We start from the raw sequence: 23,120 nt of genomic DNA, 5'->3' as shown, positions 1-23,120 counted from the left end.
CCACCTTTGTAACGCTTTAAAGAGTCGTTCCTATCCCCTCGCGCCATTGGTTCCTGAAAGCAAAAGAATCCATTAGTGGAGCGTCCCGTCTAACCGCCTCCCTTCCAACCCATCTCTGGCACATAAAGGGTGTCGAGAGCTTGCAGCCATGTGGTCTCAGCGCGTGGCCCCGCCCCTTGCATGGGGGGAGGGGCTTATCCCCATCTACTGCTCTGATTGGCCATGTGGCAAGGGGCGGGGCTTCCTTCCTTCAGCTCGACAGGGAAGCAGTCTGAGACAAAACCACAGCATTAAAATAATAATAATAATAATTAATAATCATAATTAAAAAGCCAGGGCAAAAGGAACAAGAATCCATTCCTGGCAGCCCCCTGCTGGAAAAGGACCGGCCTTTTCTGACTACTGCTCTACCGTCTTCCTGATGCATCTCGAGTGCAACATCCCCCCTCCCTCTACTCTCCAGCTTCCCCCCCAAAACAACCTCCCCCCCCCGCCAAAAGAGACATCCGCACCCCCTCCACAGCCAACTTTCCACCTTCCCAACCTTCCTCCGTTCCTTTGGTCCCCCCCCACCCCCCAACTCACATAGCAGCAAGAATAAATATTAAATATTTTTCTCTTTAGAAAACAAACAGGAGTCGATATTTATCATCTATAGATTAAAAAATAACAGTACGTCGTCCGCTGCTGATCCAGGCGTCCGAGGAGGCATCTCTGTAAACATTCTTTAGCGGGGCGGGCTGGGGAGGGACGGAGCCACAGGTCCGAGGTCGGGGGGCCACTCTTAAACCTAGAAATGAACAAGAGCGGGGGGAAGAACAATTAGGGCAGACGGTAACCAGCTGGCAGTCAACAGGCCCTTGCCCCGCCCCCTCCCGCACCACCCTGGCCAAGGAATCCAGCCCAAGCTTGGGGCGAGGGGGTCTTTGTTTGGCGGAGACCCCGGCCCTGTGCACCTCGGTTCGTAAACGTGCAGGTGGGGTGCTGGTTGCACCCCGTCCAGATGTCGGGTCTTAGGGACAACCAAAGAAGTGACTCTCTGATTCAGAGAATCATAGAAGATCAGGGTTGGAAGGGACCTCAGGAGGTATCTAGTCCAACCCCCTGCTCAAAGCAGGACCAACCCCAACTAAATCATCCCAGCCAGGGCTTTGTCAAGCCGAGCCTTAAAAACCTCTAAGGAGGGAGATTCCACCACCTCCCTAGGTAACCCATTCCAGTGCTTCCCCACCCTCCTAGACAAATAGTGTTTCCTAATATCCAACCTAGCCCTCCCCCACTGCAACTTGAGACCACTGCTCCTTGTTCTGTCATTCCTGCCTTCCCATGTGAATCCTGTCCCAGGATTTACACTGAGCCCAATTCAGGACTTCAATGGAGCATTGCAGATCTTCACCAGCTGGGGACGGGACTTTACATGTGTGCTACGGGAGTGGAGCAGGGCTGATGGGTTCAGCAGAGGGCCATTGACCTCCCTACAGAGTCCCAAAGCGAGATGCTCCCATGTGTCGGCGTTTACACCTACGCAAGGTGAGAGTCAAATGCTCCCACTGGGTAAGTTGGTGGGTGCCAGGAAGGGCGTGGGGCAGGGGAGATGGCATGGAATGGAGGCTGGAAGTCACCCGAGGACAAGCCACAGCCTGGGTGACGGGGCACACGAAACGCACACAGAGCTGTGAGCGGCGGAGAGGGTCAACAGCTCATACTGAGAAACAAGGAGGCACTTAGGGGTATTATAGTAGAGCCCAGCCAACAGCTGGGCCCCGCTCGGCCCGGTGCTGCCCACGCACGCCCCTGCCCCAAATTGCTCCCAGGCTAAGCAGACCCAGGGATGAGTCTTCCCCTTTTACAGCAAGAGAGAGGAAGTGATTCGCCAAGGATCGTTCATGGAGTCCATGGAAGAGCTGGGGAGAGCAACCAGATCTTCCTCCACGTTTGCAGCATGTGATCAGACCCCTTGGAAGCACTAGGGGGCGCCCCTTTCACCTGCTCTGGCTCTGTGTAGCACATCGCGCACGGTGAACTTGCTTAGCACACGCCCAGGGACATTGTCTCCGTAGGTGTCTGTACAGTGCCGAGCGCGGTGGGTGCCCTGATGGATTGGGACAGTCGGGCGCTACCATTGTGTCAATAATAAGAATAGCACCTTTTGTCAGGAGGCCTGAAAGCCCTTTACATATGGGGAAACTGAGGCACAGAAGTGGCAGGGGAGTCACTTGCCCAAGGTCACTGTGACCCCAGGAGTCGCTCAAAGCCAACTATACGTCGTATCAGGCATGACACATTCATTACCCCAACCCACTGTTGTCACAATATATCTCTAAAAGGTGTCAGGCGAGGTATCATATGTAAACTGGTGACACGCTGGGCCCCCAAATCATGGGGCAATGTATGTACCAAGACTTATAGCTGGGTGCTGGTGGCAGAGCATACATCCAGCCTGCCCGGCTTCATTACAGGCAGAGGATCATGAAAGTACATTTACATGTAAGGTAAACAAAACCATCAAGCTAACAAGCGGTGGAGAAGAACATGCCGGGGGACAGAATCTGCACCCCAAGAAGCCTCCCTGCCTCTTGACGCAGAGACAATGCCCTTCGGGTAATATAAGGGGAGCAAAAAGACATTTCCTTTATCTGTTGCTTAGGGGACTGAGGGGCTGCAGCCCGTGAGCCTGTGAAAGTTGGATCCTCTTGACCTGAAGGGCAGGAGGTGCTGCTAACGTGCTGTGAGACATTCATTTAGGCAAAGAAATCACTTGCTGGAATTCACGTCTACTCACTAGAAATCATATGCTGTTTGTACCCAGATCTGTCTCTTTTTCTCTCACTTAATATCACCTAAATCTCTGTTTGTTGCTAATAATGTTTTACTCTAAACCGGAAGTTCTCAACTGGGGGTCTGCGGGCCCCGAGCAGGTTTCAGGGGACCCGCCAAAATATATTAGAGAGCAGGGCCAACGTTAGACAGGGCAGAAAGCCGAAACCCAAGCCCAAGCCCTGCCACCCGGGGCTGAAGATACCCCCGAGGCTTGAGCGAATCATTGAGCAGCAGCAGCAACAAGCTTCACACTATGTACATTTTTTCATTGCAGGACCTCCAGTCTCCTTTTCTTTTTTATATTCTAGATGTGTGTGTGTTTCACTGTATAACGATCCATTCCACGAAGCTTTTAATCTACTGGACACATAGGCGCCGACTTTTTGGTTCCCGGGGGGTGCTCGACTCCCGCTCCATCCCAGGCCCTGCCCCCTCTCCACCCCTTCTCCTAAGCCCCCGCCCCACCTCTTCCTGCCCCCATTCCACCTCCCATCCCCCTCAGTGCCTCCTGCATGCCACGGAACAGCGGATCTTGGCGGGTGGGAGACGTTGGGAGGAGGGGAAGGTGCTGATCTGCAGGGCTGCCACTGGTTTTTTCCCATGGGTGCTCCGGCCCTGGGCACAGGTGAGCAGTGGAGTTTTTATAGCATGTTGTGGTGGGGCTCAGAAAGGAAAAGGCCGAGAACCCTGCTCTAACCCATCTCAGGGCCGTAATAGTCAAGTAGGCGTGAATCCAACAGGCACTGTCTCTTTGGAGGCAGCGATCTGAATTTCCCTGAGTGCCACTGTGAGAGGGACTGGCCCAGCTTGCTACCCCCTAATGCTGGCCCTGGCTTTTATATGCAGAAAACCTGTTATTGTGGCACGGGTGGGCCGTGGAGTTTTTATAGCACGCTGAGGAGGGCCTCAGAAAGGAAAAGGTTGAGAACTCCTGCCCTAGAGATCTGCCTACCTTCATGGTCCTGGCTTTAATGCCCTTGGAATCGGCATGGGCGACATCTAAACAAGGTGGGGCATCTACTGGAGCTGTCTTAGGGCACTGCCAGCAGCCCAAGACTCAGGACGCTTGTCTACTGATCTGCCCCATTTGGGAACAAAGAGCTTCCAGCCTCGGCGCTCATCTATGACTCTGCTTCTTTCCTTCTCCCCAGATCCAGCATTGGCTTCCCCTACAATCCACCCCTGTCTCTAGCCCTTGGTCACCTCTCACCTTGATTTCTGTGACCGCCTCTTTTCTGACCTCATTGCCTCTTGATCCCTCTCCCCTCCAATCCATGCTAACCGGAGATAGCCTTTCCTCATCTTCGAATCACTTCCACTCTTTTCATCAAATGTAAGGCCAGAAGGGACCATTAGATCACTGATTCTGATCTCCTGTATATCACACACACATGAGAATTTCACCCTGTTTCCCCTGTATCGAGCCCATGAACTTGTGTTGGACTAAAGCATCTTTTCCTATAAAACATCCAGTTTGGATGTGAAGACATCAAAGAGACGGAGAGTCCATCAGTTCCTTTGGCAGTTTTACCTGCACTGGTAAAACAAATTGTGCCTTATTTCTAATTGGAATTTGTCTGGCTTTGACCTCCATCCATTGGTTCTTGTTCTCCGCTAGATTAAAGACCCCCCCTTAGTACCTGGTATTTTCTCCCCATGAAGATATTTAAATATTATATTCAAGTCACCTCTCAGTCTTCTTTCTAATAAGCTACACAGACTGAGCTCTCTAAGGCCTGGTCTACACTACAGAGTTAGGTCGATGTGAGGCAGCTTCCATCAACCTAACTCTGTAAGCGTCTACACTAAAATATAGCTCCCACCGATGTAACTCGCCCGCTGTGCCAACTTAACAACTCCACCTCTGCAAGAGGCCTAGCACATGGGTCAGCGCAATCACAGAATCATAGAATCATAGAATATCAGGGTTGGAAGGGACCTCAGGAGGTATCTAGTCCAACCCCCTGCTCAAAGCAGGACCAATCCCCAACTAAATCATCCCAGCCAGGGCTTTGTCAAGCCTGACCTTAAAAATATCTAAGGAAGGAGATTCCACCACCTCCCTAGGTAACCCATTCCAGTGTTTCACCACCCTCCTAGTGAAAAAGTTTTTCTTACGTTGACTGTTACTGGCTTTCAGGAGCCGTCCCACAGTGCCCCACTCTGACAGTCCAATCAGTGCAAGCGCGCCTGGTGAGGACGCACACCGCCGACACAAGGAGTGTCGTGTGAACACGCAAAAGTGATTTAATCACCGTGGTGGCTGTAGGTCGACTTAATTTTGTAGTGGAGACTTGGCTGAAGTCTCTGACTGCAAGACCTTTTCTCCAGCTTGGAAGTCATTTTTGTAGCTCTTCTCTGTCCCCTGGACAATTTTTCAACGTCCTTTTTAAACTGGCGACGGCAGACCTGGAGGCAGTATTCCATTATCAGTCTCCCCAGTGCTGTGTGGAGGTGGTGCCTGTCCCTCGAGCTGTACTCGCTGCTCCCCTCATTATGTGTCCAAGGATCCCATTAGCCCTGTTCGTCACAACATCGCACTGGGAACTCTCGACTTCAGGCTGGAATGACTTGCTCCAGTCAGCTGATGTTTACCAAACACCCTTCTTCTCGAACACAGAAATTCATGAACTTCCCAGAGATAATGACCACAGGCCGCTGTGTGTCTGGGTCTGGACTGCAGCCACTTGCAACTCCAGGCCCTTAGCTCGATGGGGAAGGGACTGTGAGGAAGGACATGTATGCTCTGTCCAGTCACTGTGCCACACCCAACACACCCAATGCATTGAGTAGCAACACTGGCATGGTCAGTACATCAGATAGCAATCCTGTCCCGCTCAACGCAATCAGTGCAAAGCTGCCATGCCAAACTCATCGAGTAGCGAAGCCATCACTCTCAACTCATCAAATAGCAATGCCATGGCGCCCAACTCATTGAATAGCAATGCCATGATGTCCAACCCACCAAGTAGCAATGCCATGGTGCCCAGCTCACCGAGTAGCAATGCCATGGTGCCCAACTCATTGAACAGCAATGCCATCATGCCCAACTCACCGAGTAGCAATGCCATGGTGCCCAGCTCATCAAGTAGCAATGCAATGGCGCCCAACTCATTGAATAGCAATGCCATGATGTCCAACTCACCGAGTAGCAATGCTGTGGTGCCCAGCTCACTGAGTAGCAATGCCATGGTGCCCAGCTCGTTGAGTAGCAATGCCACGGCGTCCAACACACTGAACAGTAATGCCTCATGCCCAACTCACCGAGTAGCAATGCCATGGCGCCCAACTCATCAAACAGCAATGCCATCACACCCAACTCATCGAGTAGCAATAGCGTCATGCCCTGCACATAGAGTAGCAAAGCTGCCATATTCAACACATAGAGTAGCAATGCCATCATGGCCAACTCATTGAGGAGCAAAGCTGCCACTCTCAACACATGGAATAGCAATGCCAGTATGCCATCATGACCAATTCATCAAGTAGAAAAGCTGCCCCACTCAATGCGTGGAGTAGCCATGCCGTCACGACCAACTCATGGAGTAGCAACGCTCACCATGGGATTCCAGATCAGTTAGTCACAGATAAATGGCCACAATTCACAAATGGCTCATTTAGAACATTCTCTTTGATACGTCAGTTCAAGTGCACCCAGCCCAACCTTCACGACCCACAGTCACACGGGTCAGCAGAAGAATCAATGCAACTAGCAGAGACCTTGATTTTGAAATATGGTGGGGTCCCTATTGAGCACTGATAGAATATCGCCATGCCGGTTGCAGTGCTTTGGTGGATCACCAGATCAGAAACTCAGGAGCAGAGCAAACACTCCAGGATCTACGTATGGATCATTTGAACCCAAACCTTTGCCTCTTCTCGCATTACTCCACACACGCCCCATTAAGGAATTCCTCTCCCTCCCTGCCTCTAAGGCCCTTCAAACCTTTGAAAACTGCTTCAGGGCATGAGGCAAGCTCCAACTATCGGATGAAACTTCCCCTCTGGGCAGGTTATTCCAACATTGCTCATCAAGGGGTGTTCTAGCGTCTTCCTCTGAAGCAGCTGGGATTAGCTAGACGGGCATCTGGCCTGATCTGGCAAAGCAATTCCTACGTTCCTACATTTTGCCTGACCCTCATTGTTGCTTAGTCAGGTTGTCCGTATTTAGCTCTTTTAATTTCTCTCTCATCGATCCCTTGAGCCCTCTGAACTTCTCTGGATTCCCCTCCAGCTCAGCAAAAATCTTTCTTGCTTCGTAGCATCCACAGCAGGACCCGATATTCCAGGCGTGGGTAGATCTGGGTGGCTTCTCTGTCTCTCTCACACACATTTTCTATTGACAGTATGGAACTAGGGCCTTAGCATTTGCATTCTTCCAAAGGAGTGGCAGGGTTTGGGATTTTCCAGCTTTAAAGGACTCGTTCAACGGAAACATGAACTGGGGAAAGAAAAATTAGCTCCTGGATTCTTTTACACAACATTTATCTTTGGTTCCAGTTTCCTAATTTTGTTTATATACGGTTTTAACGCCAGTGCAGGCGGGGGGCGGGGGGGAATGGTTGGTTTTCCCACCAGAGAAAAAGGGAAATTTGCATAGAGGAATGCTTTCCACTGCAACAGCGGAAAGTTATGATTTTGTTTTTCCAACTGCAGAAATCTTGGAACATGAAAACCTGAGCGGCTGCGTAGCCTAACAGAATGGACAATGCTTTCCTGAGACACAAGGATTTGGTTCCAGTTTGCAACAAACTAATCTGCTCTTTACTCTGAACCCCGAGGTGTCTGGGGTCTCTTCCAGGCCCAGCCTCCTCTACACACCCAGCCCAACTACACTATGCAGAAACCAAACTCACTCTCCTCTCCCTAGAGTTTGGCTTTATTAAAACAACAGTCAGGTACCAAAGTCGAACTCAAACGTTCTCCCTAGGCCAGGCTGCCTCCTAGGGCTCCTCCCCAGGACTGCTCAGCCCACACCCTAGGTCCTCTGTCCCCAGGAAATCCCTTCCACCTCCCTTGCCTCCAGGGAGGGTAAAAGAGCCACCAGCAGCAGAGAGTCAGCAGAACCCATTTGACCCTTTCCCAAGCAGGATCCAAGGTTTGTGTGACTGCTACTGCTGAAAGAAAAGGAGTACTTGTGGCACCTTAGAGACTAAATTTGTTAGTCTCTAAGGTGCCACAAGTACTCCTTTTCTTTTTGCGGATACAGACTAACACGGCTGCTACTCTGAAACCTGCTACTGCTGAGTTAATCTCAAACGGTAGAGACTAGCTTCTAAATCCAGAGGTCCCAGGTTCAGCCCCTCCAGATGGCCCATCCTGGGGTGTTGTCCCATGTATACATAACCTACCCCAATGGGGCCCTGCTCTTCAGGAGTTACCGTAATAACAGTGCAAACCTCTGCCCGTCTGCTAGTGAGCAAGCTCAGTCCCTCAGCCACCAAGTCCCACATGCTCATCCCTGAGAGAGGACACAGCGCTACTCTCCAGGGAGTGAACATGTCAGCCCAGGTCTCTGCAAGGCCAGGGTCTGCAGGGGGTAAAAATGGAGGTGGTGGGGGTGTGATCAAGGAGGGTCTAACCTCCCATTGCGCAAGCCACTCCATATCTGGTGCCCTCCAGGCTCCGAAGAGAGCCCTGGGCTGACAAGTTTGCCATATGGACCAATGAGTTTACCCAGCTCCCCAGTGTGTGCCCCGGGCAGAGATCAGAGAGAAAACTCTTCCCCATGCAGGGTGTGTGTGTGTGTGTGGGGAGGGGGTGAGGAAAGGAATCATCCCCTGGATACAGGTCCTGGCAGCTGAGCACTGCAGGACCTGGCCGTGATCTCTCTCCTAGCCTTTGACAGAGGCCAAGCTCACCTTCAGCACTTCCAAATTCGTCCCCTTCCCACCCTGCTGCTGCTAAACCCTCTGGGTCATCTCCATAATCTCCCTGCTCCTCCTCGTTCTTTGGGCTAAAGGCCTTTGGCCAGACCCAGACTGATTCCTGCCACGTTCTCCTCTAGGCCACCCGTAATGCATCATCTCCGGCTGGTTGGATCCCACCCGGCTGGTCCTCAACTCCATCCTTCCCTGGCATCCTCCCAGATCCCTGCCCACTCCCTCCCTCTCTGCTCTTCTTGGCCCTTGCTCTGTCCAAGCTACAGGGCTAACCACCCTCCCCCTTCCCTGTCTAGAAGCCCCGAGCCTCTGCTCTGACTTTTGGTTGCTTCCTGCACCTCTCCACTAGCTAGTTGGCCTGAGAGCTGCTCGGGGGGAGGATTAATCTCCATATTTGGCTGGGGTGGGAGGGCTGGATCCTCAAACTTTGCCATAGGGTGGTGGACTCCAACACATGGTACCTGGTCTTATCTGTCTCCTATGCTGGGCTGCTTGGTCCCTGCACCTGGTTTCCCTGTCCAATATCCAGGACAACTCCCTCGCCAGTAGCTGGCTGCTCCAGTCCCAGCAGGCAGTTCCTCTCCTGTTATGCAGTAGCCCCAAGGATTGGCTTTCTCCTCTTTGTCTCCAGCTGCTGCTCCAGGCCTCCGGGCTCTTCTTTGCCAAGAGCAACCCGGGCACCTGTAGCACGAGCTGGAAACAGAGAGCAGGAGCCAGTACTTTGGGGAACAGCCAGTCCCCTGCAAGTGCCCTGCCATGTGCAGCCCACACCTCCGGAGAGTCCTGGGCTTCATCAGGCACTCCTGCCTTGACCCCCAAAACCTCCTGTACCAGTTTAAGGGTAGTTTGCCCCAGGCCCCCTGTTTGAAGGGCCCCGAAATCAGGTAGCGTTGAGATCTGGCACATGGGGATGCAAGGCCATTCGGGTTTGGCCTGGCTCTGCCTCAGCCTCCAGAGGGACAAATTTGAGTGGTGTTGCGACCCTGAGTGCTAGGTTGCAACGCCAATCAAATTTGGCCCATCTGCTCCTCAGACTCAATCTATGGTGGGGAAGACGCGTCAGACCTGAGTGGGTTGCACCCTGCTTTAGCCCCTTCAAATGTCGGGAAGAATGGCGCAGCCCAGGCGAGGACCATGATTGTGCCAAGGACTTCCCTCATTCAAAATGGCTGCCACCGCTTCCTACTGTTCCCAAAGGGAGCGAGGCTAGGGGCTAACCTTGTTCAAAATGGCCACCACCCTTTCCATCCGTTCTCAGGAGAAGCGAGGCCATGGGCGGACCTTGTTCAAAATGGTTGCCATCATCGCATATTGCTCCCAATGGGTGTGACGTCACAAGATGACCTTGTTCAAAATGGCCGCCATCGCCTCCTACTGTTCCCAGTGGTCCATCCAGCCCAGCACAATGGTCCATCTAGTCCAGTATCCTTCCTTCTGACAGTGGCCAATGCCAGGTGCTTCAGAGGGAATGAACAGAACAGGGCAATTATCGAGTGATCCATCCTCAGTCATCCACTCCCAGCTTCTGGCAGTCAGAGGTTTAGGGACACCCAGAGCATGGGGTTGCATCCCTGAGCATCTTGGCTAATGTCACGGACCTGCCCTCTGGGAACTTATCTCATTCTTTTTTGAACCCAGTTATACTTTTCGCCTTCACAGTATCCACTGGCAAGGAGTTCCACAAGTTGACTGTGTGCAGGGTGACGAAGTACTTCCTGTTGTTTGTTTTCAACCTGATGCCTGTCCATTTCACTGGGTGACCCCTGATTCTTGTGTGACATGAAGGAATAAATAACACTTTCCCTAGTCACCTTCTCCACCCCAGTTATAATGTTATAGCCCTCCATCATATCCCCCCCCAGGCGTCTCTTTTCCAAGCTGAACCATCCCAGGTTTGAAAATCTCCCCTCGTGTGGAAGCTGCTCCATCCCCCTCATCATTTTTGTTGCCCTTCCCCCATTTCTAATACATCTTTTTTGAGATGGGAGCCACCAGATCTGCACATAGTATTCAGGGTGTGGGCGTACCATGGCTTTATATAGAGGCAACGTGGTATTTTCTGTCGTATTATCTCTCCTTTTCCTGATGGTTCCTAACAGTCGGTTTGTTTTTTTGACAGCCCTGCACATTGAGTGGATGTTTTCAGAGAACTATCCACGCCACCGCCGAGATCTCTTTCTTGAGCGGTAACAGCTAATTTAGACCCCCTCATTCTCTCTCCCGCAATGGAAGCAAGGCTATGGGTCGACCTCATTCAAAATGGCCACCCCTGCCTCCTATTGTCCCCAATGGAAGCAAAACTATGGGCTGACCTTGTTCAAAATGGCCGCCATCGCCTCCTACTGCTCTCGATAGGAGCGAGGCTATGGGCTGACCTTGTTCAAAATGGCCGCCATCGCCTCCTACCACTGTCAGTGGGAGCGTGGCTATGGGCTGCTCTTTCAAAATGGCTGCCACCTCCCCCCTCTCTCTCTGCCTAGGCGCTTATCATCCGGACCCAGCCCCCTGGTATCTGAGCCCCACCCGGCCACGGGCTGGATTTGTGACAGGAAGTGGCACCAGGGTGATGCTGCCGCGACCACTGACATTTTGGCTGGGGCGGGGGATTGGAAAGGAGACGAGAGGACTCTCTCCTCTCCTCTTCCTCCCACATTCCTTCTCCCTTCCATCCTCCCCAGCCCCTCTTCTCTCCACCCGATTTCTGGGCCAGTCACCCCCTGAGCACTGCTTGTCTCTTGCACTGTACTGGGGGGTGTTCCTTCCCGCCAGGCCAGGCCTGAGGCAGGGGTGAGGGACAGGAAGGCAGGAGAGAGGTTTGAGGTGAGGGATTGCTCTGGGCAAAGGGGTGGGGCTATTCCTGCCAAGCCAATTGGCCCAGACTTAATTAAAAGCCTCCATGCCTAATCAGCACCCCCTCTCGGGACCCCCTTCCCCTGCAGTAAGGAGGGGGAACCAGAGTGGTTGTGGGAGGATGGGAGGGCTAGGCACAGAGTTATCTGGGGTGTGGAGCCATCAGGATAGGGTTGCCACCTCGGCGGTACAAATAACGGGGACAACTGCCTGCCCCACCACACCCACCACATACACCCCCGAGTACCACCGACCCCTCACCCAGGGCACTGTCTCCTCAGCCCCTGTGGGCTCCTGCTCCCGGGCCTGCTGCGGGCACCAACCTCGCCAAGGAGGACGGAGCCTGCCAGATCCACCCTGCTCCTGCCCAGTAGTGGCCCCCACAGCCGGTACCTGGGCACTGCTTGTCCCAAGCTGCCCCATCCCCGTGGCTCCCAGACGCTCCGGAGCTGGGAGCTGCTGCCCCATGGCTCCCCCTACTAGAGCCATGATAGGCTGGGGGAGCCAGTGGCGCTGTGACTGACAAAACTCAAGACTTTTAATGTCCTGGGAAGACATAGATTTACCAGGATAGCCACCTAAATATAAAAAAGGGACAATCCTGGGAAAACCTGGCCAGAGAGAGGAGTGAAAAGCCAGCGGACTGGCTCAGTTTGCCATCCAAGATGGCAGCAAGGTTGGCACAGCTGCCCTCGCTGGGGAGAGGTCTCTATCCATCCCAGAGGCAGCGGGACACAGCCAGGGTATGACTACACTGCATTGTAAACCCAGGTCTGCGGGTCCTGCATCGGGTTTACAATTGCCGGGCCTGGGTCTCATGGCCAGGCTTAATGTATCCACACTGCACTGCACCGACCTGCTGACTCGGGTCCACGGCTTGAGCTGCGTCCACACTGCAAAATGACAGGGCTTGGACCGGAGTCTGAGCTGGACTTGGGTTCTAACCAACACCCTTGGGTGGGTCCTAGCTCCAGAGTATTTACTGACCTGGCCCAGACAGATTTGTGTGGGGATGGAAATGAGGTTTGGGCTCAAACCTGAGTCTGAGTCCAGGTTTACACTGCAGTGTAGACACACCCCCAGAGGTCTTACAAGGCCTCCCATCAGCATCCATACCAGACCCTCTTCCCTTTACTAGAAGGTACAATTAAACCCCTTTCCACGGAGGGTGGAGGGAGAGTCATGGGCTTCCCAAGGGACCTGGCACTCCCCCCCAAAACAGCCCCCCCCCCAGATTCCTTCTTCAACTCCCAGCTCCTCTGCTCTAACCACTAGACCCCACTCCCCTCCCAGAGCTGGGGATAGAACCCAAGAGTCCCATCGGGGGCTCTCACAGCTCTTTACTCTGAGTTACTCAACCTCACGTCATCAGCCCCAATGAATCAGGTGAACATTATTTTCCCTTTACAGCAGAGTAAACTGAACCCCAGAGAGAGGAAGTGACTTGCCCGCAGTTCAGTGGCAGAGCTGGGAAGAGACCCCAGGAGTCCTGACAGCCAAACCCTTGTTTTCATTAGTAGACCTCACCTGTTTGCAGAGCTAAGAGCAGATTGAAGGAGGCCCGGGTCAGTCCCTTTGCTCTAATCTGTAGAATAAGAGCTAGGGATTAACATCGAGCACTTTTTTATCAGTAGATCCCAAAACACTTTACGAAGGAGGCGCAGTATCATTATCCCCACTTTACAGATAGGGAAACTGAGGTACAGAGAAGTGAAGAGACTTGTCCGAGGGCTCCCAGCAGCAGAGCTGGGAAGAGAACCCAGGTTGCCTGAGGCCCAGGCCAGTGCTTGATCCACTAGGTCACACTGCTGTGAAGCGAAACCCCTTCTTTCCATGTGCTGTGACTAGAACCCAGGAGTCCTGACTCCCAGCCCCCTGCTGTGCACTTCCTCCCATCGGGACTGGCCCGCCTCTAGAGAGGGACCTGGATGAAGGGAGGATGTCCATGTACCAGCAGCGATTCTCCTGCCTCCTCCACCTGTCAGGATAGGGTCCAGTCGCTTTCTCCAGCATCACCTTGATTTTGTTGCATCTCTCTCACACACACGTTCTGCATCAGCACCTACCAGGCTCCCCAGGTATCTTCTAGGGCCATCGGAACGTCACGGCCATGTGACATTTGCCGCCAGCCATGTTGCTATAGATATATGGACAGATGCTAAATGAGATCTAGGTATGGATTAAGGGAGTCAATGCAAAAGCCTACAGGCTGCGAGCCTGTAACGACCCTAGCTCGGCCGAACTAATGAAGGTCTATGGCCTAAAGACTTGACACATGTAACTAACCCTATCTCACAAGATGTCACGAGACAGAGTGACGTGAGAAGACTGCTGACAGGTAGCCGCAAGATGCCAATTTGTATTGGCTTTAGATCGTTGAAGTTGGGAACATCGATAGCTGTCCGAACCCAAAAACGCCATGGTAGCTAATTGACGTATATGCTAATAAGCTTGAAGTAAAAGGGCTAGTAACTTAGGGGAGAAGAGCCCCCCACCAAGAGTAGGGTGAGGAAATACAGATAAGGAAAAGGGGCTGGAACCCCTACCGAATATGCATTAGGCATAGTGGGGGTCGGCGTGACACATTATAAAAGCCGTATCCCGGCCTGTGTGCCATGGGAAAGGCCAGGATGAGGATCACTGGTGATGACTAACATTTTGGGTTTCTCTGCAAGGCACGGTGTGAACTATGCAAATGTTAGACCTCACATCTTGTTCTCTCTCTCCTTGATCAGCTGGCAGTGTGCGTACTGTGGGTAGGTTGGCTAATTAAAGTAATTATCAGAGACTGGATAGTCTCTATTCTGCACCCTTCCACTGATAACTTCTCCACTGTAGTCTAAGTAGGTATAAACCCTCAACGTGGGGTGGTTAAGTAGTCAATGGGACCCATGACGGTAGCTCAGGCTACATGTTTGAGTCACAGAGGGACAGACGTTGTTGTCACGCCAGGATGACACAATATCACAACAGGAGACCGTGGATGTAGCGACACACAACTTTGCCCAGGAGGCCAAGCGGTTAAGGTGTCATCCTAAATGGGGAGGAGACGTGGAAATGTGTGTGGTAGGACATCACTTCTTGGGGAGAAATAGTCAATGGAGTAGCAAGAGCATATGTAACAAACACACAGCGGTGAGGAGTTAGGATATTTTGAGGATCAAGGTCCCGGGAACCCCAGGACAGACAGACGGACACAGACACACACAGACACATGGCCATCAGGATGTTACAGGACAGAATGTCTGTGTTCTAGGCTCCACCAGGTTTGTAAGTGACAAGCCCAACACATCTCCTCTTGGGGTGAAGTTTCCTGAGCTCAGTGGCTCTCAACTTTTCCAGATGACTGTACCCGCACTCCTTTCAGGAATCTGATTCGTCTTGCGCACCCCCAAATTACGCCTCACTTAAAAACGACTTGCATGCAAAATCAAGACAGAAAAATACAAAAGTGTCCCAGCCACACTGTTACTGACAAATGGCTGACTTTCATCATTGTTACCGTCTAATTATAAAAAAGATCAATTGGAATATAAATATTGTACTTACATTTCAGCGTATTGTATGTAGAGCAGTATAAACAAGTCATTGTATGAAATTTTAGTTTCTACTGACTTCGCTAGTGCGTTTTATGTAGCCTGTTGTAAAACTAGGCAAATATCAAGATGAGTTGATATACCCCTGGAAGACCTCTGCGTACCCCCAGGAGTACACGTACCCCTGGTTGAGAACCACTGTCTGAGCTAACCTCGGTTATAGTGAATGAAAAATAACGTGGCCTTTCTCAAGCTCTCTCCATGAGAGGATCTCAAAGCACTGTAAAAGCATTAATTAGAGGGGCCTCACAACCCTGGTGGGAAGTCCTCACCCTCTTTACCAATGCAGAGAAGGGTGAAGTTCCTCAAATGCTATGACAGCATGGGGATGACTTTGATGTAACACCCTCGATAGACAGTCACCCATGGTCACACAGAGAATGTGGTGTAACTGCCCCGCCGCCACCAGACCCCTCATTTGCAGAATCCTACAAGAGTCCATTCTCTCTGGTCCTATCCACCAACTACATGAAAGTGGTAGGAGAACTGGTCACAGGGGCCACAGATATAAGTTGTGTGCAGACGACACACAGCTCTATGTATCCTTCACCACATAGGACCACACTACTACCACCAAGATGGCCCAGTGCTTGGGTGCGATCAGCTCATGGATGAAGACAAAGCCCTGGTTGGGATGATTGAGTCGGGGTTGGTCCTGCTTTGAGCAGAAGGTTGGACGAGATGACCTCCTGAGGTCTGTTCCAACCCTAATCTCCTCTGAATCTATGATTCTAAGACCAGCTGAACTGTATGACCCAAGAACCTCTTAATGCCAACTGACAGGGAACAGAGGAGCACAGCTAACTCTTGATTCTGGTATGTACATTCTGGTTCACCAAAGACTGCCATGTGAGGTCTCAAATGAAAGCAGGAGTCACTCTGGTTATCAATATAGCTGTGAAATGTCTGTACAGGTATGATGTAAGGAGTTATGTATGTGTACTGGAAATACATTCTTAGCATCTGTATCAAGATATTAGTCACCAGCAGAGGTGAAAAACAGGCCCTGTTGGGATGTAAATTAAGCACTGAAAGCTATTGCCTATTTACATACGAAATCAGATGTTAACGAAGAGCTGTGACAGCAACAGGGAAGCAGCACACAGGGAGAAACAAGCCCCGGGGGTGGTGAACTTTGGGGGTATGACCTAGGAGACAAAGACGACAGCCCTTGGTCCTACACCTAGGAAGCAAATGGACAGTGCCTTTCTGTTCATGAAAGCGGGGCCTTAGCCAACCCCAGCTGGAAACGCTGCAGGACTTGGGGTGAGAAACTTCTTTAGCCCGTGAAGTTTAGTCTCTAGAAAGCATATGATGATTCCACTTGCGATGTCACCTTTTGTTACTCACTATCCCTTGAATCTTTGACAACAAATGTCTTGAGCTGAAGCTCCCAGGCTGGTGTGTGCTGTTCCTGTGGGAAAGCAGACACAGCCCCCAGGTCAGGGGCTGGATATCACAGGGGAAATGCTTCCAGGGACCTCAGGAGCTGGGGTGCGCCTGTTGTTCACCTGCTATGAAAAGCAAAGACTGGCTGAGCCCAGAGGAGAGGGCTTGTGCGGCTGACGTCCCGCTAAGCACAAGCAAGACTGCCTCACGCTGGAGGCAAGAGGGGTGACTCACAGCCCTGGGCACCCCGAGAACCATCACAAACCCAAGCAAGACAGAGGGGCTGCTGGCGGGCAGAGGTGAGCGTCTCGAGGAGTTTGCAGCCACGGCGCACACCCACAAAGGGTCAGGGCAGCCCGTCGCTTGGGAGTGCTCTTGGATTCCTGGCTGCAACATCCACACATCGCATCTCTGGCTGGCCAGGAGGCTCTGTCCCATCCTGGCGGACAATGACCAAGCCTCGGTTGTTCATGCCTTCACCAGCCCTTGATCGGACTACAACCAGGAGACAGACCTGGGCGTGAAGCCTTCAGCACTCAACAAACTCCAACCAGTACCGAACACTGCGGCATCTGCTCCGCAGTACGGGCTAGAGCGAGCCAATCTCACCCATCCTCCGCTCCTTACGCTGGCTTCCCACAGAACCGAGGCAAGTGCAAGGGCTCGGTCCTTATATTGCGCCCGCGGTATGCCTACCCTGCCCGTGGCAGCAAACCTCCCAGCCCGGATTGACAGTCCCAGGCTAGCACGGCTTGCGCTAGCCCTCGAAAAATAGCTGGGTGGACGTTGCAGCTTGGGCTCTGAAGCCTAGGGAGGGGGGTCTCTCTCGTGCTGGGCAGCGTAGACATACCCATAGAGGCTAACGCTCTGGGATGGGGACCCTGGTCGATAATTCCGCTCCTCTAGCATCAGGGGACTTTCTGCCAGGAAACAGCAGGGCAGGCACGTCCCCAGACTGGGGAACAAACTCCCCGGGGGCACTAAGGCCCGTCCCCACTTTCTGCTCCCAGTGCAAGGTGCCCCCCCTTTGCCCGGCCGTCGCTAACACAGAGCTGCATGGACATTTTAAAACAATAACAAAACCCTTCCTAAACAAACCACCCTACTGCACACACAATTCTCCCCCTGGGGAGAGGATGTGAGAACAAAAGCACACATGACAAATGTTAGCCATGTCGCTCAATGCACAACTGGAAGGCGCCCAGATGCTCCGGGATAAGAACCTACGTAGAACGTCAGTGGCAGATTTGGGACCAGATCCCAGGAGACCGGGCTCCCAGTCTCTCCAGACGAATACAATGGGCTAGCCCAAGCTCAGGGAGTCAGTGGCAGAACCCAGGAGTCCTAGTTCCCAGGTCTCTCTGCTCTAACCGGTAGAATGCACTGCAGAATGCAAGCCACTGGCCACGTGATCCCAAGGAGCTTTGAGGAGGTATCCAGTTAGTTCATTCAAAACTTGATTAGCCCCTGGGGTTGCTCTAAATCAGTTCAAAGCCAGACCTAGAGATGACCTCAGCTAGAGGAATGCAAAAAACATCTTTGGATGAAACAAGGTCCATCCTGGACACGATCCTTTTTGTAGGGGTTGAAAATGGGTTGACCCCCCCCCCCGTCCCACGTTACCCACTGTCACTGCCTCTGAGGCTGGTGGGGTTACATGTGCCACTAGCAAACTCGAGGGAGGCCCACTGCAGCTGAATGAGGACTGCAGGTGTTGGGTTAACCAGGGGAACATGGGGCTTTAACAACTCTCTCACCTAGAGGGAACGCAGGGCTGTTAACAAAGCAGAAGGGGTTTGCTGTGGTCAAAAAAGCGAATGCGATTTTAAGATGTATCAACAGGGGAAACGCGAGTCGCAGCAGAGAGGTTATTGCTCCTCTGTATTTGGCACTGGTGTGACCAGCTGGAATCCCGCATCCATTTCTGACTGTCCACAGTTCAAGAAGGATGTTGATAAATTGGCGAGGGGTCAGAGAGGAGCCACAAGAACAATTAAAGGATTAGAAAACACATGTCACAGTGATCGACTCAAAGAGCTCAATCTATTTAGTTTAACAAAGAGAAGGTTAAGGGGTGACTTGACAATAGCGTATCAGTACCTCCATGCGGAACAGGTATTTAATAACGGGCTCTTCAGTCTAGTAGAGATCCAGTGGTTGAAAATTAGACAAATTCAGACTGGAAATAAGACTTACATTTTTAACAGTGAGGGTAATTGACCACTGGAACAGTTGACCAAGGGTGGTGACCAAGGGTGGATTCTCCACCATTGACAATTTTAAAATCAAGATGGGATGTTTTTCTAACAAATCGGCTCGAGGAATTGTTTCAGGGTCGTTCTCTGGCCTGGGTTGTACAGGGGGTGATCACAATGGGCCCTTCGGACTTTGAAATCTAGGAATCTATGAACTCAACAAGGACTCCAACATGGTGGAGGGAGACTGGGCTCCTTTTTGAGGATCTTGGGCCAATCAGAAGGCGAGACCTCAGCGTTAATAAAGGTCCTCCACTTGTGCGGTGCCACGGACTCCAATGGAGTGTTGGCGAATTCATCCCAGCTGGGGATCTGTCCCTGTCGACTCCAACGGCGTGACGGGCGATTTACCCCAGCTAGAAATCTGGCCCTCTTGTCTCTAACAAGGAAAATACACCAGGAGAGGCGTGGGCAACTTAGTGCTAGAACATGCATCCCTTATACGTGTGAATTGACGTCGATAGCCCTAGTAACGTGAGTTTGTTATAGCCGGTGTCAGCAAGGCTTGCACACTTTTAGCCCTTAGGAAGGAATAAAGATTTTTATCCAAGCAACTGGCGATAAAGAGCAGGCAGAGGGGACCTGGAAAAGCTCAGTGTGTAAGAATTAGCCAGTCTGGATCAGATGCATCTTAAGGAATTAGGCCCAGATCCTCAAAAGCATTTAGATTCCTAACTCCCATGGGAGCTAGGTGCCTAAATCCTTTTGAGGATCTGGGCCTTAGCTGCTATACTCCAGCCTGGTCTACACACAGATTATAGGCTGGTTAGGTGGGCTGAATTTTTTTGTGGGTACAGTTGTATCAGTACAATCCCTCATGTGGATGCAGTTATACCAGGATAAAGGTGATTTATGGCTTATTCCCCTTCCCATATCGGAATAAGTTATTGTGGTATAAGCATTTTTATCCCAGTATCACTGTATCCACACTAGGTGGGGTTGTGCCATTTTCCCCAATCTGGTATAGAGACAGTGGCACGACTTTCTCCTCGAGACAAAGCCTTGGGAAACTTGGGCCTTTGTTTCTGAAAAGTCACATACGACTCAGGAAGCAGAAGACGATTAGAGAAAAGCAAATGTGGCACCAATCTTCAAAAAAGGGAATGACAAGTGATCCTGGCAATTACAGTCCTGTGTGCCCAGCCTCTACTCCTTGTACAATTTCCCCCATGTTCAAAAACACCTTGAACTCAGAGTTAGGGTCACTGCTACAATTCATACAACCTTCATGCATGGTAGAAAACTGGTATTTCAACAGTGTAACACTGTTGCAAAGAAAGCGAGCCTCATTCTGTGATGGATCAGCAAGAAGGTAGTAAGCGCGACACGAGAAGTAATTCTTCCACTCTACTCGGCACTGACACAGCCTCAACTGGAGTATTGTGTCCAGTTCTGGGCACCACGCTTTGGGAAAGATGTGGTCAAATTGGAGAAAGTCAAGAGGAGATCAAGAAAAATGATTAAAGGTCTAGAAAACATGACCCAGAAGGAAAGACTGAAAAAACAGGGTTTGTTTAGTCTGGAGAAGAGAAGGTTGAGGGGTGACGTAATAAGTCTTCAAGTGTATAAAAGGTCATTATAAAGAGGAGGGTGGTAAATTGTTCTCCTTATCCACTGAGGACAGGACAAGAAGCGATGGGTTTAAATTGCTAAAAGGGAGGTTTAGGTTGGACATTAGGAAAAACTTCCTGTCAGGGTGGTTAAGCTCTGGAATAAATTGCCTAGGGAGGTTGTGGAATCTCTGTCATTGGAGGTTAAGAACAGGTTAGCCAAACACCTGTCAGGGATGGTCTAGTTAATATTTATCCCTGCTTCAGTGCAGGGGACTGGACTAGATGACCTCTCGAGGTCACTTTCAGTCCTACATTTCTATGGTTCTACGATCTCCATTCAAAAATCCTTAAGCATCAAAGCATCAGGAAATGTTCATCTAGATACAACACTCATCTGTATGAATTCATTTTACACATTCTAAGATCAGCTTTAATTCTTACCCGCAAGGTGTACTTATGAACTTTAATAGTCTGTATATACACTGCTATTTCCGAGCAGATATGATTTATTTTATCCGCACCCAGCCGTGCCTATTTTGAAAGAATTCAAAAGCATTTCTTGGGGATCAGACTTAAGGTTGCCCATTTTATGCAAGGTTTTTTCCCTTGTCAGCTGTCATTCACCTGATGTATGCGCTGCAAGGGTAATAAAATGTGTATGCACAATCACCTTTATTCTACTATTCATTCAGCTAATGATGATACTGAGAAGAGAAAATTCATCTTGTATATTTCAGCAACCACCTTAACTACAACCCACTGATGACCTCTTTCAGCTTATACATCATTGGCAGGGTTGATCAAATATTTAATGTATGTAAACGTAACATTAATGATCGATACAGGTTAGTATAAGATTATTGTCATTCAGAACTCTAACCGGTATGTTCTGTGGGTCAGAGTTAAGGGGATTATTGTGTTAGGCGAATGCCCACTTGTCAATCTTAATATTGGCCAGCTGTATGAGCTGTAAGAAGATGTATACAAAATTCCCTTCCACTAACCCTTCTCTTTTAAAATGGCAGCTGGGTTCTGTATTCTGTATAAAGGTCATGCAACTTACTACTGTAAACTTAACTCTGTTTCAGGTACTTATCTAGCTCCATCATTGTAGTATCTGAGCACCTCACAATCTTTGCTTTATTTATCCTCACAACCACAGGTGCGGTAGGGCAGCCCTGTTATCCCCGTTTCACAGCTGGGAAATGGAGGCAGAGATAGGCTAAGGGTAGGTCTACCCAGGAAAAAAAGGACTCATGGCAGCTAGTACCAGAGTGTGGGCCAACTGATTTGGGCTGCGGTGCCAAAAAGTGCAGAGTGGACGTTCAGGCTCCAGCTGGAGTCCGGACTCCGAGATCTTCTCCCCTCGCCGGGTTTCAGAACCTGCCCGAGCCCGAACAGCGACGCTGCTACTTTTACCCCTGCAGCGTGGGTCCCACAAGCCAGATTCAGTTGAGCTGGGGTCTAAGCTCACTGCCATGGGGTTTTTTCCCACTGGGTGGACGTACCCTAAATGACTCACCCAAGGTCACACACGAAGTCTGTGGCAGAGCCCAGAGGAGGGAGTTGAACCCAGGTCTTTCAGATGAACCACTAGCCCATTGTCGTACTCCAGTGTGTGCATGATATTCCAGCTAGGAACGTTAATGTAATGGAGTTCTTTTCACGGGGGAGTTTCCTTTAAAAGAATCGCAAGGGAGGATTTAAATCCGGCTGGCAAAGGAAACTGGAGCCGAAACTGACCCTCTAAGCACCCAGGTCTAACCAATTCCACCCTGCCCAGGGTCCCCCGTTCTGCACCCCCTGCCTGCCCCAGGGTGCACAGGCCGCACAGAAGCAGGGCTCTCCAGCTCACCTTTCTGTAGGACAGAGTTTCCTTCTAGGACATTTTTTGAGGGGGAGCCAGGTGGGAAGGGTTCCCAGTACCGCAGAACTCAGAGCCCCCCTTTTTGAAGAAGGTGCCTGCCCCATTGTGCTCTTCAGTGGGCACATGCGGGAATGCAGCTTCTCCTGGGCATAGCCCTCGCCAGACTGAGTCAGAGCCGAGATCCGTCTCGCCCAATATCCCATCTCCACTAGCGCTCAACACCAGATGCAATGGAGGGAGGTGGAAGACATGTGACAGGAGCAGATGTGGGATAATCTGCCCTCTGTGTTAGGGCGTATCTGAGAATCTAATAGACAGAGATTGGCACAAGTTCTGGAGCAGGAGTCCTGTCGACAAGGGCTCTTCCTTTCACTCACCAAGGGCTCAATCCTGAAAGGTACTGAGTATCCCAGCCCCAGCTGCTTCATTGGATCAAAGTCCTCAGCCCCCAGAAAGAACTGATGGCCAAATTGTAGAGTCCTTACACATAAAGACAGACCCTTAGCTATAGTGGGGCCATATGGCCTAGTGGATAGAGGATTTTGGCCCTCAGGAGACCTGGGTTCTATTTCCACCTCTGCTGCTGGGTGACCCTGGACAATTCAGGTCTGCGCTCTGTGCCTCAGTTTCCCCATCTGTTCAATGGGGAAACGAACAACACTGACCTCCTTTGTAAAATGCTCTGAGATCGACAGAGGGGACGCACTAGAGACTATTACAATTGGAACCAATGGATTATGGGGCCCCGATTCTGGAAAGCACTTAAGAACATTTCCATTTAAGCACATGCTTCCACCCTCTGCTGACCTGGATGCTTTTCTGAATTGGAACCTGAGTGAGTGAATGACTGCAGCGTGGCCCGTACCATTTCCTTACTCCCGAGAGTTGCAGCATAACACTTTACATTT

The 23,120-nt window shown here is 51.1% G+C and overlaps 1 protein-coding gene across 1 annotated transcript in view; it reads right to left on the bottom strand.

Annotated features, from left to right (window-relative positions):
• Nucleotides 1-691: 691 nt before the first annotated feature.
• The window catches only part of DLL3 (delta like canonical Notch ligand 3), a 263,951-nt gene continuing 241,522 nt past the window's right edge, over nucleotides 692-23,120 (bottom strand). Inside the window, exon 9 of the mRNA XM_074937098.1 lies at nucleotides 692-790. Within this exon, the coding sequence (XP_074793199.1) occupies nucleotides 785-790 (6 nt within the window). The 3' untranslated portion in view covers nucleotides 692-784. The remainder of the gene's footprint in view (nucleotides 791-23,120) is intronic.

The sequence above is a fragment of the Natator depressus genome, chromosome 23 (genome assembly GCF_965152275.1).
Source record: "Natator depressus isolate rNatDep1 chromosome 23, rNatDep2.hap1, whole genome shotgun sequence".
Lineage (NCBI taxonomy): Eukaryota > Metazoa > Chordata > Testudines > Cheloniidae > Natator > Natator depressus.
This window is presented reverse-complemented; position numbering and strand designations above follow the sequence as displayed.